This window comes from Colobus angolensis, unplaced genomic scaffold (genome assembly GCF_000951035.1).
Source record: "Colobus angolensis palliatus isolate OR3802 unplaced genomic scaffold, Cang.pa_1.0 Scaffold320, whole genome shotgun sequence".
Classification (NCBI taxonomy): Eukaryota; Metazoa; Chordata; class Mammalia; order Primates; family Cercopithecidae; genus Colobus; species Colobus angolensis.
The window spans coordinates 2,377,058-2,401,901 of NW_012116489.1; the positions used below are offsets into that span (position 1 = coordinate 2,377,058).

The window sequence follows — 24,844 nt, forward strand, 5'->3', positions numbered from 1 at the left end:
TAGGCCTAGGAATATTCTGATTTAGATATAAAATACAAACATGCAAGGTGTGGGACTTTTTTCTACTCCATCACAAATGCAGCATGTCTATCTGGGTATCCTGTTTTGTCTTCTCCTGTCTCTCTCAAACTGCCAATATTGATACCAAATGAAAAGACTGACTTTTACTTTTATAGATTCTGACTGATGCAGATTAACAAAGCCAATGGGACAACCAAAGACCAATTGCTATGGCTGGGCGTGGCTACATAATTTTCAAAGTAATCCTGTGACTTGACTTCATCCAGTTTCAAGGCTTTAAACGGTGTTTATATGCTCATGACAGCCAAATTTGTATGTTCATCAACATTCTTATAATGGCCTAGGAGATGCTACATGACCCTGACCCATGCTTTATTTTCAGATCTCAACTTTTACTACCTTTCTCTTCCTTCACTCTGCTCTATTTATGCATATCTTCTTTATTGTCTTATTTATTTATTTATTCATTTTTGAGACAGAGTTTTGCTCTTGTTGCCCAGGCTGGAGTCCAATGGGGCCATCTCGGCTCTCTACAAACTCTGCCTCCCGAGTTCAAGCGATTCTCCTGCCTCAGCCTCCTGATTAGCTGGGATTACAAGCGTGCACCACCATTCCTGGCTAATCTTGTATTTTTAGTGGAGATGGGGTTTTTCCATGTTGATCAGGCTGATCTCAAACTCCCAAAACCACGTGATCTGCCTGCTTTGGCCTCCCAAAGTGTTGGAGTTACAGGCGTGAGCCACCACGCCCGGCTTATGCTTGTCTTCTTACTGTTCCTCAAGTCATCAGATGTGCTTGCATCTCAGAGTCACTGCTTTCTCTTTTGCCTGGAAAACTCTTATCTCAGATATGTGCATAGTTATTACTTTAATTTGCTCAGGTCATTGATTAAATATCAACTCCTTGATGAAGTCATATAATGACTGTATCATTTAAATTGAACCCATTGCTACATCCTTGTGCTCTTCGTTGCCCTTCCCTACTTAATCTTTCTCCATAGCACTATTTCTGGCAGAAACGTTTGTATTTACTTGTTTATTATTGTTTATTTTGTCTCTCTGATTGGAATAAAAGCTCCCCAAGAGCAGAGATTTTTCCGTTGGTTTTTAAAGAACACCTGAAATTGTTCTATCACACAGTAAATATTCAATGACTAATTACTAAATAAGTGAATAAGTAAATGGATTAGATAAAAATTATCTAAACTTTCCATATAATATGACTGAAAATTCAATGGAGCAGGTTGGTTCAATGTTAATTGGGTTTGGCAGTTAATGAGTCAACCATTTCTGTCTGCCAAAACCAGTGTTCTTTCCTCTATGCCACATTTCCTTCCTGAGGTTGCAGCATGCCTACTACAAAACAGAAAGAATTTTGTTTGTGATTAGGATTTCTGATTCCTGAAGAGTATAATTTTAGCTGCAGCTTTAATGAGATAAATTTCTGTATAATACATTTTATAAAAATAATAATATGACTGGTTTTGGTTTTTGACAGGAAACATTAAAATTCAGGTAAATATCTATAAAAAATAATCATGTAGTAACTGTACCATAGGTATACGCAATGTTTATTTCAGTAGAATGATTGCATCACCAGATTTGAGCTCTCTCTTTAATGACTGTCAATGACCTTCGTGGCACTTCACATGTAAAACTTAGATGATCTCAGTTGTTTGTATGATTCAATATATTCCTTTCTAAGATCCTCTGATTTACCATTTCATTCCTATGATATTTAACCTAATGATTTTTAAAAAATAACTTCCAATTCTAAATAAATGTATGTATGTATTTGTATGTAAATGCATGTGTAGATGTATATAGATTTTATAATTTATAACTATTTACATAACAGATACAACTAGAATCAAACCCACATTTTGAAACTAGTAGGCCTCACAAAACCTAAAAAGTTAGCACCAGGTGGCCCTAGATAGGGTCCCACCCTGCCTAGATAGGGTCCCACCCTGCCTCGATAGTGTTCCACCCTGATAGGGTCCCACCCCTGCCAATTCCGGGAAACAACCTCATGAGGTCCCACCCTGCCAATTCCAGGGGTCTCACCCTGCCTCAAAGTTCCCGGAATTATCAACTCCAGGAAAGAACCTCATAAGGTCCTGCTCTAACCAATTAAACCAAGACCCCTTGCTCAGGCTATAGCTAGACCCAATCATTTTACGCCTTAAGCTTTGTTTGAATTTCGCGCCATAAGCTGTGTTTGAACTTGTGTTAGCATATATAAACAGCCTGTAACAAGCAGTCGGGGTCCCAGGACCAAATTAGAGCTTGGGACCCTAGCGCGCTAGTAATAAATAACTCTCTGCTGTGAACCTCGTGTCGGTGATCCTTCGCGACGACCCCTGCCCAGGAGGGAATCGAGAGTTCGGTTCCAACAATTTGAATATGTGAAATATATTTATATTCTTTATGCAAAATAAGAAAGCATAGTTTCTTTGCCATGTATAATTTTTAATGATAATCACAAATCTGTGACAAAATGACAGAAACTGTATTGACTACTCCAAAATGTTTTATAAACCACTCTCCTCTTGCTTTTCTCTATTAAAAAGCTATAAATCTAAATTACTTAATGTTTCAGGATGCTGGAGATATGTCTGGAAACATGTGACAGGGCTTAGACCAATTATATGTTAAAAGGCAATGAGTGGGACTCATGGAAAGCCTTCAATATAGCCTCAGCTGGCAGTAATCTGCCCCTTTGTCATTCTTCCATCTTCCTACCTAGAAGACTAGCCTGAAGCAGAGAATGCATTTTATGATCACAATAAGAGAACCTTAAGGGTAAAGACTATAGGGTAAAGATGTTGGAATAAGAAAATAGAACAAAGTGCTCTGATGACATCATCACTGAGTCAGATAGCCTGCTCTGGATGCTGAACCTATAGTTTTTAAGGTGTAAACTAAACACCACTCCTACTTTCAGTGAGATATTACATCACATGAGGCAGAACACATTTTTAACTAATGCAGTATTCCTTATTATACGGAAATAAAGTTAGTGTAAATCACTGCTTGCCTCCCCCATTACTTCCTAAGGAATAAATGATTTTTCCTTTACCAGGAAGAAACATTCCAGTCTCTGGAGCCCATCCTTTACTCCCTCATTGCGTTTTCAATCTCTTTTTCTTTAGTGGTACTTAAAATTTAAACATTAAAAGCAAACAAAAATAGATAAATACTTGTGTACATAGAAAAAACTTTCCTTAACATTTCTGTGCAATAGGGCTTTCGTTATTTTTCTTTCTTTGATTAACGAGCAAACCTAATGAAGTAGCAATCTCCAACCACACTTCACTTCTTATCATCCCTTAATTTGTTCATACTTTCGCACAATAAGAAAATCCCCATTGTCGAAATTGTTTTTTCAGAAGTCCTCAGAGAACAGCTTCCAAAAAGCTTGCTCAGTCTTAATCTGGAATCATCTATATTGTTAACAATCCAGTTCCTTTTAGAAATCCTATCTCAGTTTTATTTTATTACGCTATACTATGTTTGCTTTCCTTTTCTTCACTCTATTTCCTAGAAGTAATAAATTCCTAGAAAATAGTCTCAAGTTGTCATTTCTCGCAAATCCCTACTACTTCCTCCTTCACCTTTGTGAGCCTGACTGGCACGATCCACCGCCTCAAGAACCGAGTGTGCAGCAATTCCTACCACATTATGTCTTCATTGGAAAGCAAATACATCCAATAACAAACCACTTTTCTTTCTGCCAACTATGTACTTCATTATTTTCTACTGTCCACTGTCAATAAGTGAGGAGATTTTCTTTTTTTCCCCCTCTCTCTTTTCTACACTTATATCTAATCAGTGGCAAACTTCTGTAAATTCTAACTAAGTAGTATTTTTCTTATCAATTCTCTCTTTTTCTTACCCCTTGATTATTACTGAGGTGAAAAAGATTACCTCATGGATGGGACTAATTAAATATTCTCATGAAAACAAATTGAAAGAGAAAGAAAATGAATTGCCAATTTTTGAAATTCTGGTAAACATGAAATGTCATTAGGATGGGCCAGTTGAATGTTAACAAACTGGACTAATAATCCAGCATCTCCTTATGGAAATCATTATGGTCCATGTTCAAAGGTAATTTTTTTCTAAAGAACAAATTTATGTTCGTTGAGAATAAGCTTATTTTTGACAAGATTGCCAAATAAATCAAAATGCTAATTTAATCAACAACAAGACATGCCACTGCCACGAGCACTGAACACACAAATGTAAATAAAGTGAGCACAGGTGTGAAAAAATGAGGAAAAAATTGAGAAGCATTAAAATACAGAATGAACTCTCTAAAAATATAAAGAACACAGTTATCTGAAGTCATATAAGTTTTTTTGACTTTGACAGATCAGCTAGAACTAGAATTAACATAATAAAAAATATAAAAAGAAAATGTTATATCATAAGAGTTTTAATCAGCTTTGGGAATTGTATTAGAGTACTGCCTAAGTTGCTGGAGGGACCACTGCATACCCACTAGGATGGTTATGGTAAAAAAAAAAAAAAAAAAAAAAAAAGGGCAGATAATTACGAATATTGCTGATGATGTAAATAAAGTAGCATCCTGATACACTGATGATGATAATCGAAGTGCCATTGGAAAAATATTCTGACAGTTCCTAAAGAAGCTAAACAGAGTGACCATATGACCCAGCAATTCTACTCCTAGATATAGACCAGGAAAATGAAAGCCTATGTCACACAAAAGCCTTTCACAAATGTTAATAGCAGCATTGTGAAAATGTTAGAAGCAACCCAAATGCCCTCCAACTGATGAGTGGGAAAATAGTGATATATCCATGCAAAGGAATATTATTCAGTTGTAAAAAGGAATAAAGTGCTGATGCATATTACAATATGAATAAACCTTGAAAAACATTATGTACAATGTTCAATAGTTGGGTGACCAGCACACTAGAAGCCCAGTCTCTACCATTAGGCAACGTACCCAAGTAACCAACATGCACACATATCCCCTGAATCTAAAGCAAAACCAAATGATTTAACATTATTTATGTTCATTTCTTTACTGTAATACAAAATATACTAAAATGATTTCAGCTGAGCATAATGGCTCAGGTCTGTAATCCCAGCACTTTGGAAGGCCAAGGCAGATGGATCACTTGAGTCCAGGAGTTTGAGACTAGGCTGGGCAACGTGGCAAAACCCCGTGTCTAAAAAAAAAAAAAAAGAAAAGAAAAACCCGTGCATGGTGGTGCATGACTATAGTCCCAGCTACTGTGGAGGCTGCAGTAAATCTATAAAAACAGAAGTAGATTGTGGTTGCCTAGGGCTGCAAGAATTAGCGGGGGGAAATGCAGGGTGATGATAAAGGGTAGATAATTTCTTTATGGGGTTCTGAAATCATTTGGTGGTGACAGTTGGATAGTTCTATGAATATACTTTTAACATACTGAACTGTACACTTTAAATGGGTGAATTGTATAGTATGTAAACTTTATTTCAGTAAATCTGCTATAAAAAGTTATTATGGTGGATGATAACATTTACTGTGACACAGTTGTGAAATAATTTTGCAAGTCACTCTTATTTAAAGGAAATTCTTAATTATATAACAATGTTTTCAACAACATTGCCTTCTTTTTTAATAAGGTAAAATTCATTAGAGTACATTGGGAAAAGTCTTATTCTAAGGATCACTAAAATCCTTTTTTAACTTACGTGAAGTATAATTCTTTTTCACCAGGCAATACTGTTTGTCAATAAATAATATTTACTAGGAGATGCACAAGGCAATTTAACTTCAGTCATGAGTAATGAGCTGTGTTATATAGTGTTTATGGAACTTATTTTATCATTCATTTATACAACAATGAAGTTGCCTAGATAGTCATCATTATAGTTGTATGAGTCTGTACAAAGATGTTACGGAAAAATAATGAAGACACTTGATGAATTCTATGAATGTTAACTTAATTGGTGTTAAAATAACTTTTAGCACTTTATTTAATTGCGTCAAAAAGACAGATCCTTTCTGCAAAGAAAATAAATGTCATTCCTAATCCTGTTATATCCTTCCTATTGCACAGATTAAAGGCTTGTTAGTGTACAGAATAAAAATATTCGTATTCACAACTTTGAGAAAACTGCTCCTAAAAAAATCTTACCATCCCAATTAGGCAATTAGAAATAAGACAGTAAAATCTAATTTAGAATACCACTGAGCATTTACTACTTTTAAATTAACAACTTATCCACCTATAAATAAGTCTCAATAAAGAATTTTCCTTTTTCTGGATTTATTTGATTTGACACTTAAACAATTATCAATTAACTTACTTAATATTTAATATGAGTAGCCATAACCACTAGCATAAGTGGAATTTACTTAGAAAATCAACATTTTGTCTGAAATATAAGATTAGAAATATGACAAGGTATGAAATGAAGTACATTTGTCTCTTTAAGAGCAATGACTATGTTCACTAGTTATATTTTCTTTGATCATCTTAGTCAAAAACAACTTCTGTGTTTCATAAAACTCTATCAAAATAAACAAGAACAAAAAAGGTTCTAATAGTATAACTTTCTCCAACCTTGAAATGCATATAAAAAGTGATTTATACTGCTTTAGCTAATTTTATACAACTACTTTGTTATTATTCTATTATAAAATTGCCATTTTGACATCAATTGTGTACATTAAGCTTTCAGTTAAAACTTACCTCAGGAACAGAAAAAATTGACTTTAAGTTCTTATACTAATAACTGTCAGAATCCTTTAATTAAATGTTTCATTTGCTGCATAAGTATTCATCTTTAAGATAAAAATCATGTCCTAATCCTAGGCCTAACAAGTAATGCAGGCGCTTAGAATTTATTAATAAATTGCAACAAACGATCTCAAGACTACTGAGAAAAGACAGCAAACCACTGTCAATTTTCTATGTCTTGGATTCCTTAATATGTCTATATTCATCTATCAGATAAAGATAACTCACGCAAATTCAAATACAGGTATATATCTAGCTGTATACGTTGGCCTTCTATATTTCTAAATCACGTAACTGCTCTTATTGTTTTTTATATAATTTAAAAGGTTATCTTAAAGAAAAAATATACTTACTGCCCTCTAGAGGTATGAACCAGTAGTGTAATAAGTGTAGATGTTGCTGGGCATATACAGTTTAAAGCTAACATGGCGTATTTAAACTCTTCTTCACAAACAACATGATCTGTTTGAAATAAAATAGGTAAATTAGAATAATTTACCTTTGGAGAGTAATAAAATATAGAAAATAAAACAAAATGAATAAAATGGCAAAAGTCTCAATATAAACATACTTGTTTTAGAGATGTTTTTACAAGTGCAATTTTATTCCCAGGAAATATATCTCCTAAGAGAGAGCACTGGAGTATGAGTTAAGTGACTGGCGTAGGGGTCACTCCTATCTCAACAAATTTAGCAACCTTTGCTAAAATGCTTAACCCTGTCTTAACAAAATTGGCAACTTTGGTAAAATGCTTAATCTTCCTATGCTTAGCAGGTGGGTTTGAGGTGTGGTCTAAAATATATCAAATACTTTATAAAGTCTCATTTTGTTCTGATCATTCTATGGTATAAAACACAACAGTACTGATTTAGAAGAGTATTGATATATCAAATTTATAATAACAGCATAAATTTTAGAAAGTAATTATTAAAAGATTTAGCAGATAATATGTGCCTAGCATAGAAGAAATAGATGTGATACTATGAAAATAACTGTAATATCAAGCAATAGAATTTGCTAAAATAAATGGAACTTGAAATTGTACTTTAACTCCAAATACCTAAAAGTCATACACTCAAAAGATGATAGGGTCCAGCCAGAAAACATAATAAATGGCTGCTGAAATTCAATCACATAAAAATAATAGTGCTAGAAATGAGAAGGTGCAGGCCACATCTAAAGAGAATGACACTACTCAGGCCAAGCACTGTTATGCAGGAATGAGGGTCCGGATGCCAGATATTCTATTTTCTACAGAAGTTGCGTTTTTAAAAAGTGAGTAAATAGTGTTTATTTTGGAAATAACAAAAACCTGTTTTCCCAAATAAAAAAGTATAGCTGGTATTAAAAATAAAGAGAAGGTTTAAAGTTCCAAGAAAATAAATATTCTCAGGCAGAAAAATAGCAGTTTTAACAAAATTAAGAAATAGAAGATCAAATTTTTCAGTGAGCCAGATCTACAAAATGAACACATAACACCATACAATTTATGAAGAAAGATGAAAAGGTGACGAGGGAAATGGTTTAGCAAATGCACTGGACAAACACTGACCTTAGTTCTGTCCTATTTTTATAATATGATTTAGTACATGAGAAAGCATACTACTTTTTTATTTTGTTTTCATTTTTTATTGTTTCTCTTTCACATTTTATGGAAGAAAATACATACTATGAATATGTATCAGGACTTATTCTAAAAATATCACTTTTCTACTAATAATCTCTCTCTCCACACCCACTTGTAATATATTATAATTAACTTAAAATGTTTTTAAAATACATAACCAGATTATTTATTGCTTTACAGGAAAGAATCTGCAAGCAGATTCTAGATACAATTTTGAATCCAGAGAAGTGTATATAAGATTTGCAAAAGAACAGTGTCTTTAAACTATCATTTCAATATTATCTCAAAATAATTTTGAGTGTGCATGCCCAATGTGTGAAAACAGAGTGACAAAACTGCTAAACCCGGAATGTTATTACTGTAGAATCATATGATATCATACATAGAAGACCCATAAATTTCAAATCAAAAATTAGAACAGATGATCTGAGAAAAATATGTACATTTATTATGACACAGAATTTTTAAAATTTAAAACTGTAACAGAAAATTTGGAAGGTATGATTACCATATATGCAATGTAGCATATGTAGTTATTAACTTTTCCTTACTATAGTGCACAAACCATATTTCTTTCAGTAGGAAAATGTGAGAAAATGTGATGGATGTGTGATACTTTGAAAATATCTCATTGTGTTTTCCTTCAATAGTTGAAAAAGTAAAAAAAAAAAAAAAAAAAAATTGGTCTCCTTCCTTTTCTTCAATAAATGTGTGCATCTGAGTTTGGAGGACAATAGCTGTGGGAATATTTTGATGCACTGGCTAATGTTTCAAAAAACATACTAATCAGAGAAAATTAGAAGGAAGCAAAAGACTCCTAAATTTCAGGTAGTCATTTTTGTGTTTGCATGTGTCTTTTTTCTACATTTGGTGAAAGTTTTACAGTGTCCATCAGCCCTTTCAACAAAAAAATATATGTAGTACCATCAATTTTATGTGTAAAAAGGTGGCAATTTTACACATAAACACAAAGTATGTGTGCACTGTTCCACTGTATGCTGAATTATCTAGGGATGCACCGTGGTGTAAATTAAGAGAAAATTTACTTTATTACATTTAGCATTGTATGTGACTCATTAATAAAAATTAATATATGTTATATATCAGTCAAAAGCTAGCACCTTGTCATTGGTAAAAGTGTCTTTTTTTTCCAATATCTTCTTGTGTATTCATGCCTGAGTGTTTACATATTTAAAAAACATGCTTTTTATTATTATTTCCATTTTTTCTTTCATATTAGATTTAGAATATTATACTAATTTTTTTATACTTTATATGTATAGATAGTTATACTTACTCTGAATTTCACTTCAAAATAGTGTAGAAAGTGTTGCAAAATATTTACTATAAAAAGAGAGTATTGGATCAGAGAAAATAATCATTTTTTATATAAATAAGTTAATATATAATTATCATGAAAGCCTTTGTTAGACAAAATGTAAATTCAGTACTCTTTTCATTAAAAAAGCTATTTAATTTCTATGAATGGAAAGTGCAAGGAAAAAGATGTGATAGACTATTCAACTGGATAATAATATTTGTTTGCATGTATCACAGAGAGTTAAAATTCAATCTGCAAAATAGAACTGCTTGTATATCTAGACTTGTCCTCTCAGGTTCAAATCCATCCTTCCTCTTGGGACATTTTTTAGAACTAACCACTAATCCTTAGCCTGAATTAAAATACTGAAAACATTCCTTCATACTAATTGCCCCTCATTTCCCAATACATTATAATAGCCAAAGTTTATGGATTATACAATCAAATTCCCCTCTCTCTCTTTTTTCCCCATTGTCATTCTCACTACTAACTACAGGTTTCTAATACATCCATAATTCTTATGACTGAGATATCAAATTTCAGAATTAAAAAATATTCAGATTTTAGAAAGGCAATATGTTTCATCTACCAGACACTATATAATATATCCAAGGAACAACCTATTCCTAAAAATATTATTGTTTCTACAGCTAAATGTGTGAATATTTATACTAAGTAGAAAAAATAAAGGGTTAAATAGCTTCATGGCAGTTCAGTGTAGGAACTACCACCAAATAATTTCAGATAATTTCGTGTTTTACCACCAAGAATACAAAAATATTTTCATGTTTCAGAGATTCCTTGTTTTGGAATTACAGCTAAGGAATTGGGAACTGTTATTCAAACTCCGGTGTTCTTTCCTCTAGGCTAACAACTTCCTAATTGGTTTTCATGTTTTCCAGCTCTTCAGCATTCCACCTTATAAGATTTGATTACGTAAATTGGGTCACTCTTGACACATCCAACTAAAATAAAACCATCCCTATAAATTTTATAAAACTAATTTAAAAAGAAAGAAGGAGGAGAAATGAAAATAAAACAAGCTTGCAGCACCATTCAGCATGAATCATTAGGTCAGCTTACTTTCTGACCCACTTCCTCGTAGTTGTTTCCCTATTGCCCACAAACTACATAAACGCTGTCGCAAGGCTATAGCATCCCTTAAGTGCTCTAGAGATTACAACTTAAGCATTGTAAGATATTAACTTTTCCATTTGAGATATTCTTTAAGGTTCTGCGTACTAGTGAAACTGCTGACATCAGCTGGTCTGAAGGATCCCCATTGATGCTAGCTACTCTTTATGACCCCAAGAAGAGCTGACTCACCACAGAAGACTGTATCCACATTCTGATTATTTCATGCCTCTTACTCCATCCAGTCAATGATCTCAATATCCCCCTGACCTCCACCATCTCCTTAAAAACTCTATCTCCTCAGGGAGATGAATTTGAGGATCCCCTGTCTCCTTGTTTGGGTCTACTGTAATCATTAAACTCGTTCTTTGCTGCTAATCCTCTTGTCTCAGTGTATTGGTATGTTAGTGTATTGTGGGCATATGAACCCTTTGGTCCTGTAACAAATTCAGAGTTGAGAGGCCAAGGGGAAAAAGCAGTCAGGGCACATTAACTCCAATTCCAAGAATTAAACTGTCACAAGCACAGCTGCGAAAACAGCCTGCTGTAACCCTAAGACCAATTTTAGCTAATAGCTGCCATGATTCTGAAACTGATTTTACCTACCACCTTTACTCACCAAAGACTGCCAGCTCCCAAAAGCTTCTTCAGTGCTAACGACCATTCTTTCAAAATAATATAGAACATTTATTTAAAAAATAAGGCCCCCAACCTTCTATTTATTTTTCAGACATACCAAAGACCACTCCAGCCTGTGTGTATGCCCTGAATTGTAATTATGTGATTCTCAAATAAAATTTTAAATTTGCAACTTTTTTGACTTCAACAACTTATTACCCTTCTACCCTTCTAAACTATGCTATCCAATACAGTAGACACCAGTCATATGTGGTTATTTAAATTTAAATAAATTAAAAGTAAATACAAATAAAATTTCAATTCCTCTATCATACTGGTCACATCCTAATGGCTCAATGACACTTGTGGCTACTAGCTACAGTATGGGATAGTTCATACATAGACATTTGCATTATTACAAATAGTTCTGTTGAACAGTGTTGTTTGATCTGCCAAATGGTTTAGAGGCTTTTTGTAAATTCTAAAACATAAAGGATACATACACACACACACACACACACACACACGTGCATATATATGCATATATACACATACATGTATATATGTGTGCATATATATACACATATATGTGTATATGTGTATATATATGTGTATATATATCCTTAAAATATGATTCATAGAGAGTCAGAATTTGGGTGAGCATACTAACACCTTTTCCGTGCCCCTTCTCAGTCATATTAGTGCTAAATTTTTTTATCTGAAATAAGAGGAGAGACGGCAGAATATATTGGTATAAATGCAGGTTGGTCGGTAGATTTGTTGGTGGAAGTTTATAAAAGTTCTGTTTTTCTTCCTATGATTTTTTTTTTTTTTTTTTAGCGAAATAAGTGGAAATGATGATTAAGGAGGAGCTTGGAGTTTAGAGGTTGCAGGTTGCCTTTTGCTTGTTTATTTTGTTTCCTTTAGCTACATTTAAAATGCATGAAAGTTTACACCAAGAAGATAGAGAGTGAGACTTAAGGCTGGCTTTTGACAAACAAGTCCAGCTAATGTAGAGGTTTAAGTCATTGATGGTGAATTGAAAATGTAGGTCATTAATAATGTACCATGACATTCAAGCAGGCTAAGAAAGGAAGACAAGATCGCTGGGTGTAAATGGCAGTGAAGATTTGGTAAGGACAATGAATTGTAAGTCTTGTATGGTCAAAAGATCATTGAAGTTCCTCATTAGAGGGAGTGAACTACAAAGATAGGAAGTGGTGGTCAGAGAAGGAGACACTAGGATTAGAGATGACAGAGGAGTCACGTTTATTGGTAATGATATGATCTAAGTTATGACCCTAGAAATTTTTGCTGAGCTAGGATGAGCTGAGCAATAACACTGAAAGAATGGAAATTACAGAAACATTAGTCTAGAACATCGAAAGAATCATTTTCATGGGCATAAACATCATCAGATAGTATGACCAAGCAGTGTTGGAGAGAGTGACAGTGAGTTGGGAGATCGAGCACATTTTCAGTTTATCAGACACATATTTTTTTGGTGTGTGTGTGGTGGGGGAGAATTTCAAGTCATAAACTGCCGATTTTTATCAAATAATTTTCTAGTTAAAAATAGAAGACAAAGTCATAAAATTTAGATAATATAGAAATGCATAATGTAGAAATATATCAGTAACAGGAACTGCTATTTTCCCCTACTACCCATTTTCCCCTTTGTATCCCAAAACCACCTATCAATAGAGAAATGTTTAGAAGAGGTGGTTGAAAAAAGGGCAAGTATACTAATGTTTGTTCACAGCACCTTGCTGATTTTAGTCAGCAATACATAGAGAGCTGATATGAGGTAAGAACTGATCACTTTGCAAGCAGAAAGAGAAGGGAATAGAACTCTCTTAAGTAGTACATTGTTTTCTTGTGATCAAAAATTTAAAAAATGTATAAAAATGGATACTTGCAGAATTGAAAAAGGGAACTGTATCCTAAATAGCAGGAGATGATGACATTCCCTTTCAGAGCCTTTATCAGAGGCCTCTAATTTAGACTTCCCAGCCAGACCAATAAAGACAGACATGTGACAAAATCAGATTCAAGTGCAGTGCTGACTTCACATTCATACTTGTTTCAGATAATAACAAGGTATCCACCATTACAAGAAAGATGGCGATGTGGACAGGGCAACAAAATTCAGTAAGTCAGGTTTAACAAAGTTCTTAGAAAAGAACTTTGAACACAGTTACTGACACACAGAGAGGCCTAGAAGAAATCCACTCGAATTTCAACTTCAAGGGTGACCACAGAGAATAGTGAGCCATGCGTATGAATGGACAAAGGAATTACTCTCTAAAGAGCAAAATCAAGGTTTCATTAAGGAACTTTACATGTTTCTTTGGAGGTTTCTCAATTCACATGCCACAGGACATGCTATGGACTAGTGACTACTGTGCATTTTCTTCATCTTTTTTCCAAAAACTATTATTTTATTACAGCTTTCTTCCTCTACTATTGTGTATCTATATGGAGTAGTGGTCTTGGGAATACCTAGAAAATTTATTAATGTGTATATTGCTAGATTATTAGGAGCCACATCTAGATTTGACTCTGCATTGTCCAGATATCCTGAACTTTGAGCTGCATATGGCATTTGATGAAACTTGGATTATTTGTCGTAGGGAATGGATGAGTGTTTTCTCATTTGTTCCCTACGTCAAATACTCCATGTTTTAGTGGTGCCCTATAAATGCCATTCTAAAAAGAAAGAAAGAGAAAGTGGATACTGGGGGAGAGAGTAGTTTTAGCATGGTTCAAGCCTTTAGGCACCCAAGTAACCGTGTACAACATTATGTGTAATGTTGTTTATACAGATAAACAACATTATATATGTAATTAACATATATAACAGCAATATATAAATTAATATATAATATAAATTTATATATAATATATAAACTACATTATATATATAATATATAAACAACACTATATGTATATAATGTTATGTATGGTTACTTGGGTGCCTAAAGACTTGAACCAGGGCTAAAATTACTGTCTCCCCCCAGTATTCATTTTCTCTTTCTTTTTTAGTAATAGAGACCTTATTTCCCCTCACCCCACTTCTATATTTTACCTGGATTCATGGCTGCTCTGGTAGAAGTTACATATCTCAGTTTCCCTTTTAGATAGATATGGCCACATTACCAGGGTTTGTCTGATGGGACAACGTGCAGAAATGTACAGACTCTGGATTACTTTTTGCATACAAAACTACTTTTCCTAACCTGTTTTCTTCTTGTTGGTGAGATAACATATGTGACAAAGGCACATCTTTGATGATACAAAGAAAGATACCTCTTATAAATCTGTCATTTTATTCCTTCTAGCTTCTAATTCCCCTCCTTTGTTGAAGAAAGTGTTTCCTATTCAAAAATTGTATGTGGCAGGGCGTGGTGGTTCATGCCTGAAATCCCAGAACTTTGGGAGCTTGAGGCGGGCACATCATCTGAGGTCAGAAGTTTGAGACCAATCTGGCCAACATGGCAAAACCCAGTCTCTATCAAAAATACAAAAAATTAGCTAGGGGTTGTGGTCCACGCCTGCAATACCAGCTACTCGGGAGGCTGAGGCAGGAGAATTGCTTGAACTTGGGAGGTAGTGGCTACAGTGAGCCAAGATCGTGTCACTACACTCCAGCCTGGGTAACAGAGTGAGATGTTCTCTCTCCCTCTCTGTATATATGGAGAGAGAGAATAAAATACAAGATATACATATATGCATCTTATCTTGTATTTTCTTCTCATCCATTAAAGGTTTCTGTTTATTCTGACTTAGATCTTTCTTCACTATTGCTTGATAAGACATAAGCACATGAGATCAAGTGATCAAATGGTATCACCAGTGAGTGTGCCAGGCCACGGGCAAATTTCTTAATCCCTAGGCCTAACTGGCCTTATATCTAAAATGTGAATTACAGTAGTGTTTACCTCATAGAATTATCTGAGGAAAGAAATAGAAAATGAGTACAAAATGCTAGTCAGGGCCGGGCGTGGTGGCTCACACCTGTAATCCCAGCACTTTTGGAGGCTGAGGCAGGCAGATCACAAGGTCAGGAGTTCGAGATCATCTTGCCTAACGTGGTGAAACTCCATCTCTACTAAAAATACAAAAAAAAAAAATTAGCTGGGCATGGTGGTGGGTGCCCGTAGTCCCAGCTACTTGGGAGGCTGAAGCAAGAGAATGGTGTGAATCTGGGGGGTGGAGCTTGCAGTGAGCCGAGATCGTGCCACTGCACTCCAGCCTGGGCGACAGAGCGAGACTCCGTCTCAGGAAAAAAAAAAAAAAAAAAAAAAGGCTAATCAGAATTCTAAACAAATATTATGGATCATCACAATCCTGTGTTATTAAAATAAAAAGACGATTTCAGTAAACTATCTTGAAACAAATGCCAACAGTATATTTTTTAAATGTAAGTGGCAAAACAATATAGCATGATTCCATTGTTATGCAATTAAAACATGGTCTCACTTTTGTAAAAATGCTGAATTCTGCAAGAATGCTCATGTGTATGCCTGTATGTGTTTCTGGATATGCACAGAAAATAATGTGTAAAGATAAGCATCAAACTGTCAATAGAAACTACCTCAACAGGTGGGAAAGAGTTTTAGAAGCATATGACTTTCAAAATAGTAGTATTATGTGAGATTATTGATTTCTTCTTTGTTATTCTAATTTCTGTCATTTTCAGTTTAAAAGCTTCTAAAATAAAAAATTACAATTGGTATACAAATTTATGGATAGATAAGAATCAAAATTGTCTTCAAGTCCCTTTTACCTTATGAAAAATAAAATTGATAATTACTTTAAAACAAGTCAGAATATTTTCTTAAAAGTCTACATCACCTTATATTCTGAGCTCTTGTATGATTTAAAGTACTAGAAACCTCTTCCATGCAGTTGCTAGGTAACAGCTCTTTGGAAAACAGTAAATAGTGGAAAGTGCAGTAAACCAATCTAGTGCTGGGTTTTAATTTACGGAAATCAAATATCCTTTGGAAAATGGCTTTTAAACAGAAAAAATGAACCAGGGTGAATTTTAAAATCTAAATGTTAGTCATTTTTATTTTATGGGGAAAAAGTTTATTAAATAGGCCACTGATTAAATTGCATTATAAAATCTTTGCCATATCCTTTGCTTATTAGATTCTGTTTACAAGCAAGAGTGGGTTTATTGCTACAAAAAAATTGTATCTTTTTCTTATATGAGAATAGATAATATCTTGCAATCAAGGGAGTTTTATTTTGATCCTGTTACTTTAATCAATAAAATAACCACTCGTGTGTGTGTGTGTGCGCGTGTGCATATGAACACGTCAGAAACTTTACCAATTCAAAGATTGTGAGGCATTCAACCATTAAATGGCTAAGAATAGATTTAAGTAAATCTTTAAAAGTCACTTAGTTTCACCAGATCTAAATATAAGAATGCTTATTAAATGCATAGAAAATAACCCAATTTGAGATTTGCAATTCTCTGTAAAACAGATTTATTTCATTTCAATAATACAAGTAAAAAGCATGTTTCTGTCTTTCCAATTGCTTCAATACTTATTTTAGTACAATAAATCTAATCTTTTTTGATGTTTCAAGCTATCAAATGCTCAAAAGGGGGGTCAAATTTCCTCCATCTAGTGCAAAACAGTTTTAATTTCATTAACCTCCTTTTCTTTTATACCTTTCACAAATACACAGCAGTCTTAATAATTTTTGAAAAATTATTTTCCTTAGAATTTCAATTTGCTTAGGTTCTAACCAAGAGTATTCTTTATCAGCTTCTGATAGTATAAAAGATACTTACTGAAGATTCTTTTTAGTAATAAAATAATAATACCAAATAATATTTCTGCTTTCATGCTAAGTGATATATATATATATATCACTTAGCATATATATATATATATATAATTCAACCTCACAAAAGTTTTATGATACATATTGTGTAAAGTAGTTTTCAGATAAGCAATCAGATACTCAGAACAGTGAACTAACTTGGCTAAATTTATTACTTATTAAATTCAAACTATCTACAAAGAACTCTACAAAAGCTATACAACTCTAAAATTGATTAATCGGCACTTAAAATAGGTAACATAATGTAGCAGTGTTTCCTTCTCTAGAAACCATTTTTTGCATATTACACTGAACTGGTGACTGAGAAAATACAACCACCGAGCTCCCCAAACACCTATTGTGTAATAGTGAAGTTTGAGGGAACATAGGCAAGTTTGCCCTTGAGATCAGTTTCATTCCTTTTCAACCACAAAACCCAATATTGTAGCTGAACTGAAATCATTTGAGTGACTGATTCAAAAATATTTTGGAAGATCTCTGGAAGATTTATTAGTAGCAAATAAATACTACAATAAATGATAAAAAGAAAATAAATGCATATGTGTTAAGAGGATATAAGGATACTTTGCCTGCTTTGAAGGAATGAAAAAAGCATCACTTAAGGAAATGATGCTTAATCAATTTTTTTTGTTTGTTTTTTTGAGACTGAGTGTCACTCTGTCGCCCAGGCTGGAGTGCAGTGGCGCGATCTCAGCTCACTGCAAGCTCCGCCTCCCGGGTTCACGCCATTCTCCTGCCTCAGCCTCCTAAGTAGCTGGGACTACCGGTGCCCACCACCACACCGGGCTATTTTTTTTTTTTTTTTTTTTTTTGTATTTTTAGTAGAGACAGGGTTTCACTGTGTTAGCCAAGATGGTCTCGATCTCCTGACCTCGTGATCTGTCCACCTCGGCCTCCCAAAGTGCTGGGATTACAGATGTAAGCCACTGCGCCCGGTCTGTTTAACCAAATATTTTAAGGATAAGTAAGAAAAGTTGTTTGAAAGGCAAAGAAAGCATGCAGAATTTCTTAAAAATAAAATTGGAGGGGTAGGAAGAAACGGAAATGTTTATAGAAATATATTAACAAAGAAATAAATCTGAAGATTAAGGAAGGAAAAATATTGCTGAGTTTGCTGATAGGGTATGAGGTAATGGGGCACTCAGCAAATACATGGAAAGGAAATCCTTCAATTATAATAAGAAAAAGCAGGACGCAATAAATGAACATAAATTAACATTTGGAAAATAAGTTGCAAAATTTAAGGAAATTTTCATGTATTGGCTTCCCATATCTCTGTGTATTAGGAAATGAGATAGATCTGAAATAGTAATTACAAGAGCAAGAGAACAGTTTGATTAAAAGCAAAAAACGAGAAACCACAACGTTAAGGGCCACTTTGAGCTGCCTGAACATGAGTTTATGATAACACAAATCTGACCCACTGGGTGTTATTGTTTTTCCAGGAGTGCCAATCAAGGAGTAAAAAAAAGGACCAATGTACATGGAATTTTGTTTGTTTGCATGTGTGTTTATTTTTGATCAAAAGCTATGGGGAAAAAAATGAAAAACAAAGGAAGTCAGAACACTGACATGAGGCTGACTGAATGAAATGGCAGACTACAGAGTTCAGGCTCCTTAAAGAGAAAAAAAGAGAAGAAACAAAACTGAGGCACAGGAAGACTAGACTGATGATGTGATGGAATGATGGCTCTCAAGCTATTTGTGATGAAGGGCCAGTTTTCTTTTTCTTTTTAATTGTAAAATAAAAAGAAAGAATGGGTTGTAACCCATTGCAAGCACACAGGCAGCTCATGCCATATGTGATTAACCTATGATTTTGAGAAAGCCCAAACTAGTCTATATGCCTAGTAGTCTGTATGCTTTCCAAAGAGACAGTCCACTAATTATGCATTTGGATGTCGTGGTAATGTCAAATCCCTAGCAAAATTTCTAAAATGCTGCTCTCAATTGCTGTATTAATCATGTTGTAGCTTGATAAAGGTATGTGGAATGAAACTGGTCTTTGGACCACACTTTGAATAGCACTGCATTAGAAGACTTGATGAGGTGGAAGGAGAGTGTTTATAGCACTGGGTGATTGAATAAGCAAAATGGAAAGAAGATTGAATTTGAGTACTTTATGGGCTGAATAGTATAAATAAGACAGGAATCATCGGGAGTGAGGACAGGGTCCAAGTATATTTTCTATTATATATCATTTTTACTGTAACTCTCAGGAAATTCTTGTCATTAAATCAAAAAAGAAACTTTTGAATCAAGCTTTCTATGAAGACTAAAATGTAACCCCAGAACTTGAAGAAATGCAACATAAAGTAGGAAAATGTATTCAGTGTTGCCCTGTGCTTGATTTAAAGAATCATTGCATTTGGAGTCACAAGGCATGAGTCTGAATCCCTCGCCTGTAAGTATGTTAAGTCTTTGGCCAGCTATACTTGGTATTAAATTAGATAAAAATGCACAGTTATTTTTATCAATCACAAAAAGCTGTAATTCTTATGTAGTTAACAATACTGTATTTTATACTTGAAATGTGCTGAAAGTAGACTTTTAATACTCTTAACCACACACATTAAAAAGGGAACTATGTGAGGTGATGGGTGTGCTAACTCACTTGATTGTGTAAATAAGTTCATAATACATATGTATATCAACACATTGTACACCTTGAATTTATGCAGTTTTATTTATCAAATATACCACAATAAAGCAGTAAGAAACTAAAGCTGTTAACTTCAATTGAAGTGACTCAGGAAAGCATACAGTCAGTTATATAGCCCCATAACGAGTAAAGTTTTGTTTAATAACAATAAATAATACATAGAAATATGCATTTATGTGAGCCCACCCATACTCTTCCCTTACCAATGAGGAAAGATGCTAAAGTTTGCCTGATCCTCCCAGACAAACAACCCACAGCCAAATTTATGATTGTAACGTATAATCTCATGCCTGAAATCCTAGCACTTTGGGAGGCCAAGGTAGGCAGATCACTTGAGGTCAGGAGTTCGAAACCACCTTGGCCATCATGGTGAAAGTCCATCTCTACTAAAAATAAAAATAAAAAATTAGCTGGGCATGGTGGTTCATGCCTGTAATCCCAGCTACTCGGGAGGCTGAGGCAGAAGAATCTCTTGAACCTGGGAGGCGGAAGTTGCAGTGAGCTGAGATGGTGCCACCGCACTCCAGCCTCTCCAGCCTGCAGCCTGGGTGACAGAGTGAGACTCCATCTCAAAAAAAAAAAAAAAAAAAAAAAAAGAAAAAATAATATGTTACAACTCTTTTTTGGCAAACATTACTCTGGACAAAACAGTAAAAAAATAAATTCATTAATTAATTAAATCATCCCTCAAATTAGGCATTTAGAACCCACTTTTTGGCCACTGGTTATCTTTTGGAAGTCTCCCATAACAACCTAATCTTCATTCCCTCTTCCTCCAAAATGTCTATTCTTATAGAATAAGAGATTGAAAGACATTCAGACAGACAGACAAATAGGCTGATGCTACTATCAACGAGATATTCACCTAATAATCTGAATAAAGTAACATATTAAAAAGATTGAAATTTCAATTTCACCAAGACGAATATGCACTTTAAAAGGAATTCTTAATGCAAAATGAGCTTTATTTTATGAGACACTTGAGCCAAATGCTTTATCTTGTTGGGGTCCTTACCTACTCTGAATTGCTCTTCTTCAACATCACCAACTTCAACCACCCCAAAACAGCCCACGCAATTCTTCAATACTATATTCACATCAGCAGATTCCAAAAATAAAATGACTTTGACATTCCAATCATGTACTATCCACACACTATTTTTGATCTGTACAGCACATTAATGTACTGAATACTGTAGGCAATTGTGACAAAATGATGAGCATTTGTGTAACTAAACATGTTTAAACATAGAAAAAGGTGTGGTATTACAATCTACGGAACCACCACTGTATATGCAGTATATTGTTGACTGAGACGTTATGCAGCACATGACTGTATATAAAAAACCGAATTGCTACTAATTTCAGAATATAAAAAATCCCTATAACTCATGGAAAAATAGCCACACAGAAAATAAGGTCACTGGAATAAATTTTATATACAAATGCAAAAATTAGACAAAAAACACAAGAATGTACAACTCTGTAATAAAGATTGAAAATTAAAATGAAGAATTAAAGGCAATATCACATGTCTGTTAAAAGCATACATTCTGGAGACAGAGAATGTGGATTCAAGTCCTGTCTCAACCATTTAGTATGGCACCATTTCGGCATTTATATATATATATATATTTGGATCTGTTTCCTCATCTGTAAAATTGTACTAATAATATAATCTGTCTGTGGTAGCCAGCCTCCAGGATTGCCCCAAATAACTCTTACATGCTGGTATTCATGCTTGTGCTGTTCCCTCCTACACAGCAGAATAGGACTGAACCATATAACCATTAGGGTATTGCAGAATAACAAAGTTTGACATCTAAGGCTATGCTATAAAAGGCATTGTGGCTTTGCCTTGCTCTCTCTTGAATCATCTGCCCTGGGAAAAGCCAGCTGCCACATCATGTGGAGGTTCGAACAGCCCAGAGGAAAGGTCCACATGTAAGAAACCAAGATCTCCTACCAACAGCCAGCACCAACTTGGGAGCCATGTAAGTAAACCACTTTGAAAACAGATATTCTACCCAAGTCAAGCCTTCAAATACCTGCAGTTATTTGATAATTGCAACTACCCCAAATAACCTACATCTTCATTGTAACATCATAAATATCCAGATTATTACTTCTCCCAAATTCCTGACCCACAGAAACTGAGATAACAAATTTACATTGCTGTTTACATCATAAAGTTTTGGGGTAGTTATGCAGCAATATATAACCAATAAACTAGCTTATGAAATTATAATGAGAATTGAGTTAATCTATAAGTAGTGCCTTAGAACAGTAGCCCTTGCACAGGGAGCACTACATGTGTTGACCACCACTATTATTATAATAATTATTGTAGTTCTTATGTTATTTTTCTTTCTACCAAAGGGCAAAAGTTAATATTGCCCATTTGTTCAAGGGTAAGTTATATATTTCTGGAGAGCAAACTGGCATTGTGTATTAAAAACCATAAAAGTACAAATACCATTTAACCTAGAAGTTCCACTAATCATATTCACCTTGGCAATATTTACAAATAGCTACCACTTTTTAATTTGCCTTATTTCTCATTCCTTATTTGAAGCAGAGCTAGCATTCTCAAGAAAGATATAGCTATTGGCAGATTTATCAATTTAGTCCTTATGACTGATTATACAGAATAGCTTGATGGCTTAAATGAGAATTTGGCATGAATGAAAGTGGCTTTATGAAAATATTAAATTAGATTGATCATGGGTTATAAAATGTAGCAATAGAATAACACATATTCATAAATTTATATATATTTTGCTAACAGTAACAATGATATTTTACTTCATGTAAAAAGAGTATTACAGTGTACATAAACATAACCTATAGCTATAATTAGGTGAATAACAATTTCACTGCTTAGATATAACCATTCACAAATTTTATCATGGTATTAATTATGCTTGATTATTTGGATTTTGTTAGAAAAACGAGAATATGCAAAAATCTATAAGTAAATTAAAAATAATCATCTTCCACAAACCCATCTTCTACCTAGTACTATATATTTCTTTATAAAGTGAATTATAAAATTATTCCTAATCTTATCTCTACCTTTTTTCCAACCCCAGTTCTTACTATCCTCTATCTTGGTGCAGTCATATTAAGTATTTTCAGTTCGTGCTAATTCACCACACCATTTTCTACCTTGGTTTCTTACTGTATGGCAACATTCAGGAATCATTCATATCTTCATTCATTTAAATATAACTAAACCATTCCTGTGTCAGTGTATAACTTATATGTCCCTTTGCCAAAATTCATCTATCATATCTGTATGTTCACCCTATTTTAAGTTTTCCTTGATGCTTGCATTTTTTTCCCTTAAGAGCCATCTAAGTACTTTCTTGCTCAAACCATCTTTCCCACTAGAATGTAAGCTTCAAGAGGGCATGAGAGCTTGAGCCACATGATACTAAGAATCCTTTTAATGTTTGGCATTCTGTGTATGTCATGGTATTGCTTTCCAATCTTCATTTTGCTGATGACTAGTGATATTGACAATCTTTTCATATGCTTAGTGGTCATTGGTATGTCTGTCCTTGTGTGTGTATAAAATGTCCGTTCAATTCTTCTATCTATTTTTATTGGTTTGTTTGGACTCTTAACATTGAATTGTAAGAGTTCTTTATATATGTTTGGATTCAAACTTTACTCAGATATATTCACTGTGAATATTTTCATCCCAGTCTGGGGCTTGCCATTCTTTGAAATTGTCTTGTGAAATGCGGAAGGTTTAATTTTGATGACAGTCAATTTTTCTTTTCTTTTTTTTTTCCTCTTATGATGTGTGGTTTTTGTGTGTACCTAAGAAATATTTGCCAGTCAAGACAGTGAAAACACTCCTATATGTTTTATTTTAGATATTTTATAGTCTCACTTTTTACATTTAAGTGTATAATTTGTTTCAACTTAGTATTCAGTGTGTGGTGTGAGGTAAGGCTCAAGATATATATTTTTTCCAGAAGGATACAAAGTTGATCCTGAACTATCTATTGAAGATTATCGCCTCTCCAAGGTAATTAACTTGGCATTGTCATTGAAAATGTAGAAGTTGATCTACTTCTGGGTTGTATTCTGTTCCATTGATCTATTTGTCTATCATTATGATAATTCCATGCTGTCTTTAATACTTTATTTAGTATTACAATAAAGCTTCAAAACAGAGGTACTACAGATATTTTGACATGAATCTTCTTTTTCATAGTTATGATTATCATTTCTTTCTATTTTTATATTATTTAAAATAAGTTTATTAATATTTCAAAGTGCCAGCTATAATTTCAGTTGAAATATGTTTTGAATCTATAGGTTAATTTGGATATAACATGTTAAAATATTGAATCTTTTAACCCTTGAAATAAGCTTCATTCTCAGCTTATTTAGCTCTTTAAAAATTTCTCTCAGCAATGTTTATAGTTTCTTTATATGAGACTTGTACATATTTTATTAAGTTCTCCCATATCTATTTCATACTTTTGAAGAATTTTAAAGGTTATATTTAATTTAAATTCCTAAATTATCTTTACAAGCATAGAAAAATAAAATTGATTTCTGTATAAAGAAGATCATTTTGATGTTCCTAACTCATTCATTAGTACTACCAGCTTTATTATAGATTCATTACCATTTTTAAAGAAATGTTCACTTAGTTTATGAATGAAGCTATTTTTACTATTTCCTTTCTAACGTGTACATTAACATTTCTGTAATTTGTCTTATTGCACAGGTTAGGACCTTCAGTACAGTGTGAATAGAAGTACAGTACACAACTTTGACGTTTCAATATTAGAGTTTAGTACTCAGTCTATA

General features: G+C 33.8%; 1 protein-coding gene across 3 annotated transcripts in view; it reads right to left on the reverse strand.

Annotated features, from left to right (window-relative positions):
• Window positions 1-24,844, reverse strand: part of KCNT2 (potassium channel, sodium activated subfamily T, member 2) — a 406,969-nt gene that overhangs the window by 152,213 nt on the left and 229,912 nt on the right. For all 3 annotated transcript variants that reach the window (XM_011951598.1, XM_011951597.1, XM_011951596.1), the window contains exon 14: window positions 7,138-7,246. In XM_011951598.1, coding sequence (XP_011806988.1) covers window positions 7,138-7,246 — 109 coding nt within the window. The remainder of the gene's footprint in view (window positions 1-7,137; window positions 7,247-24,844) is intronic.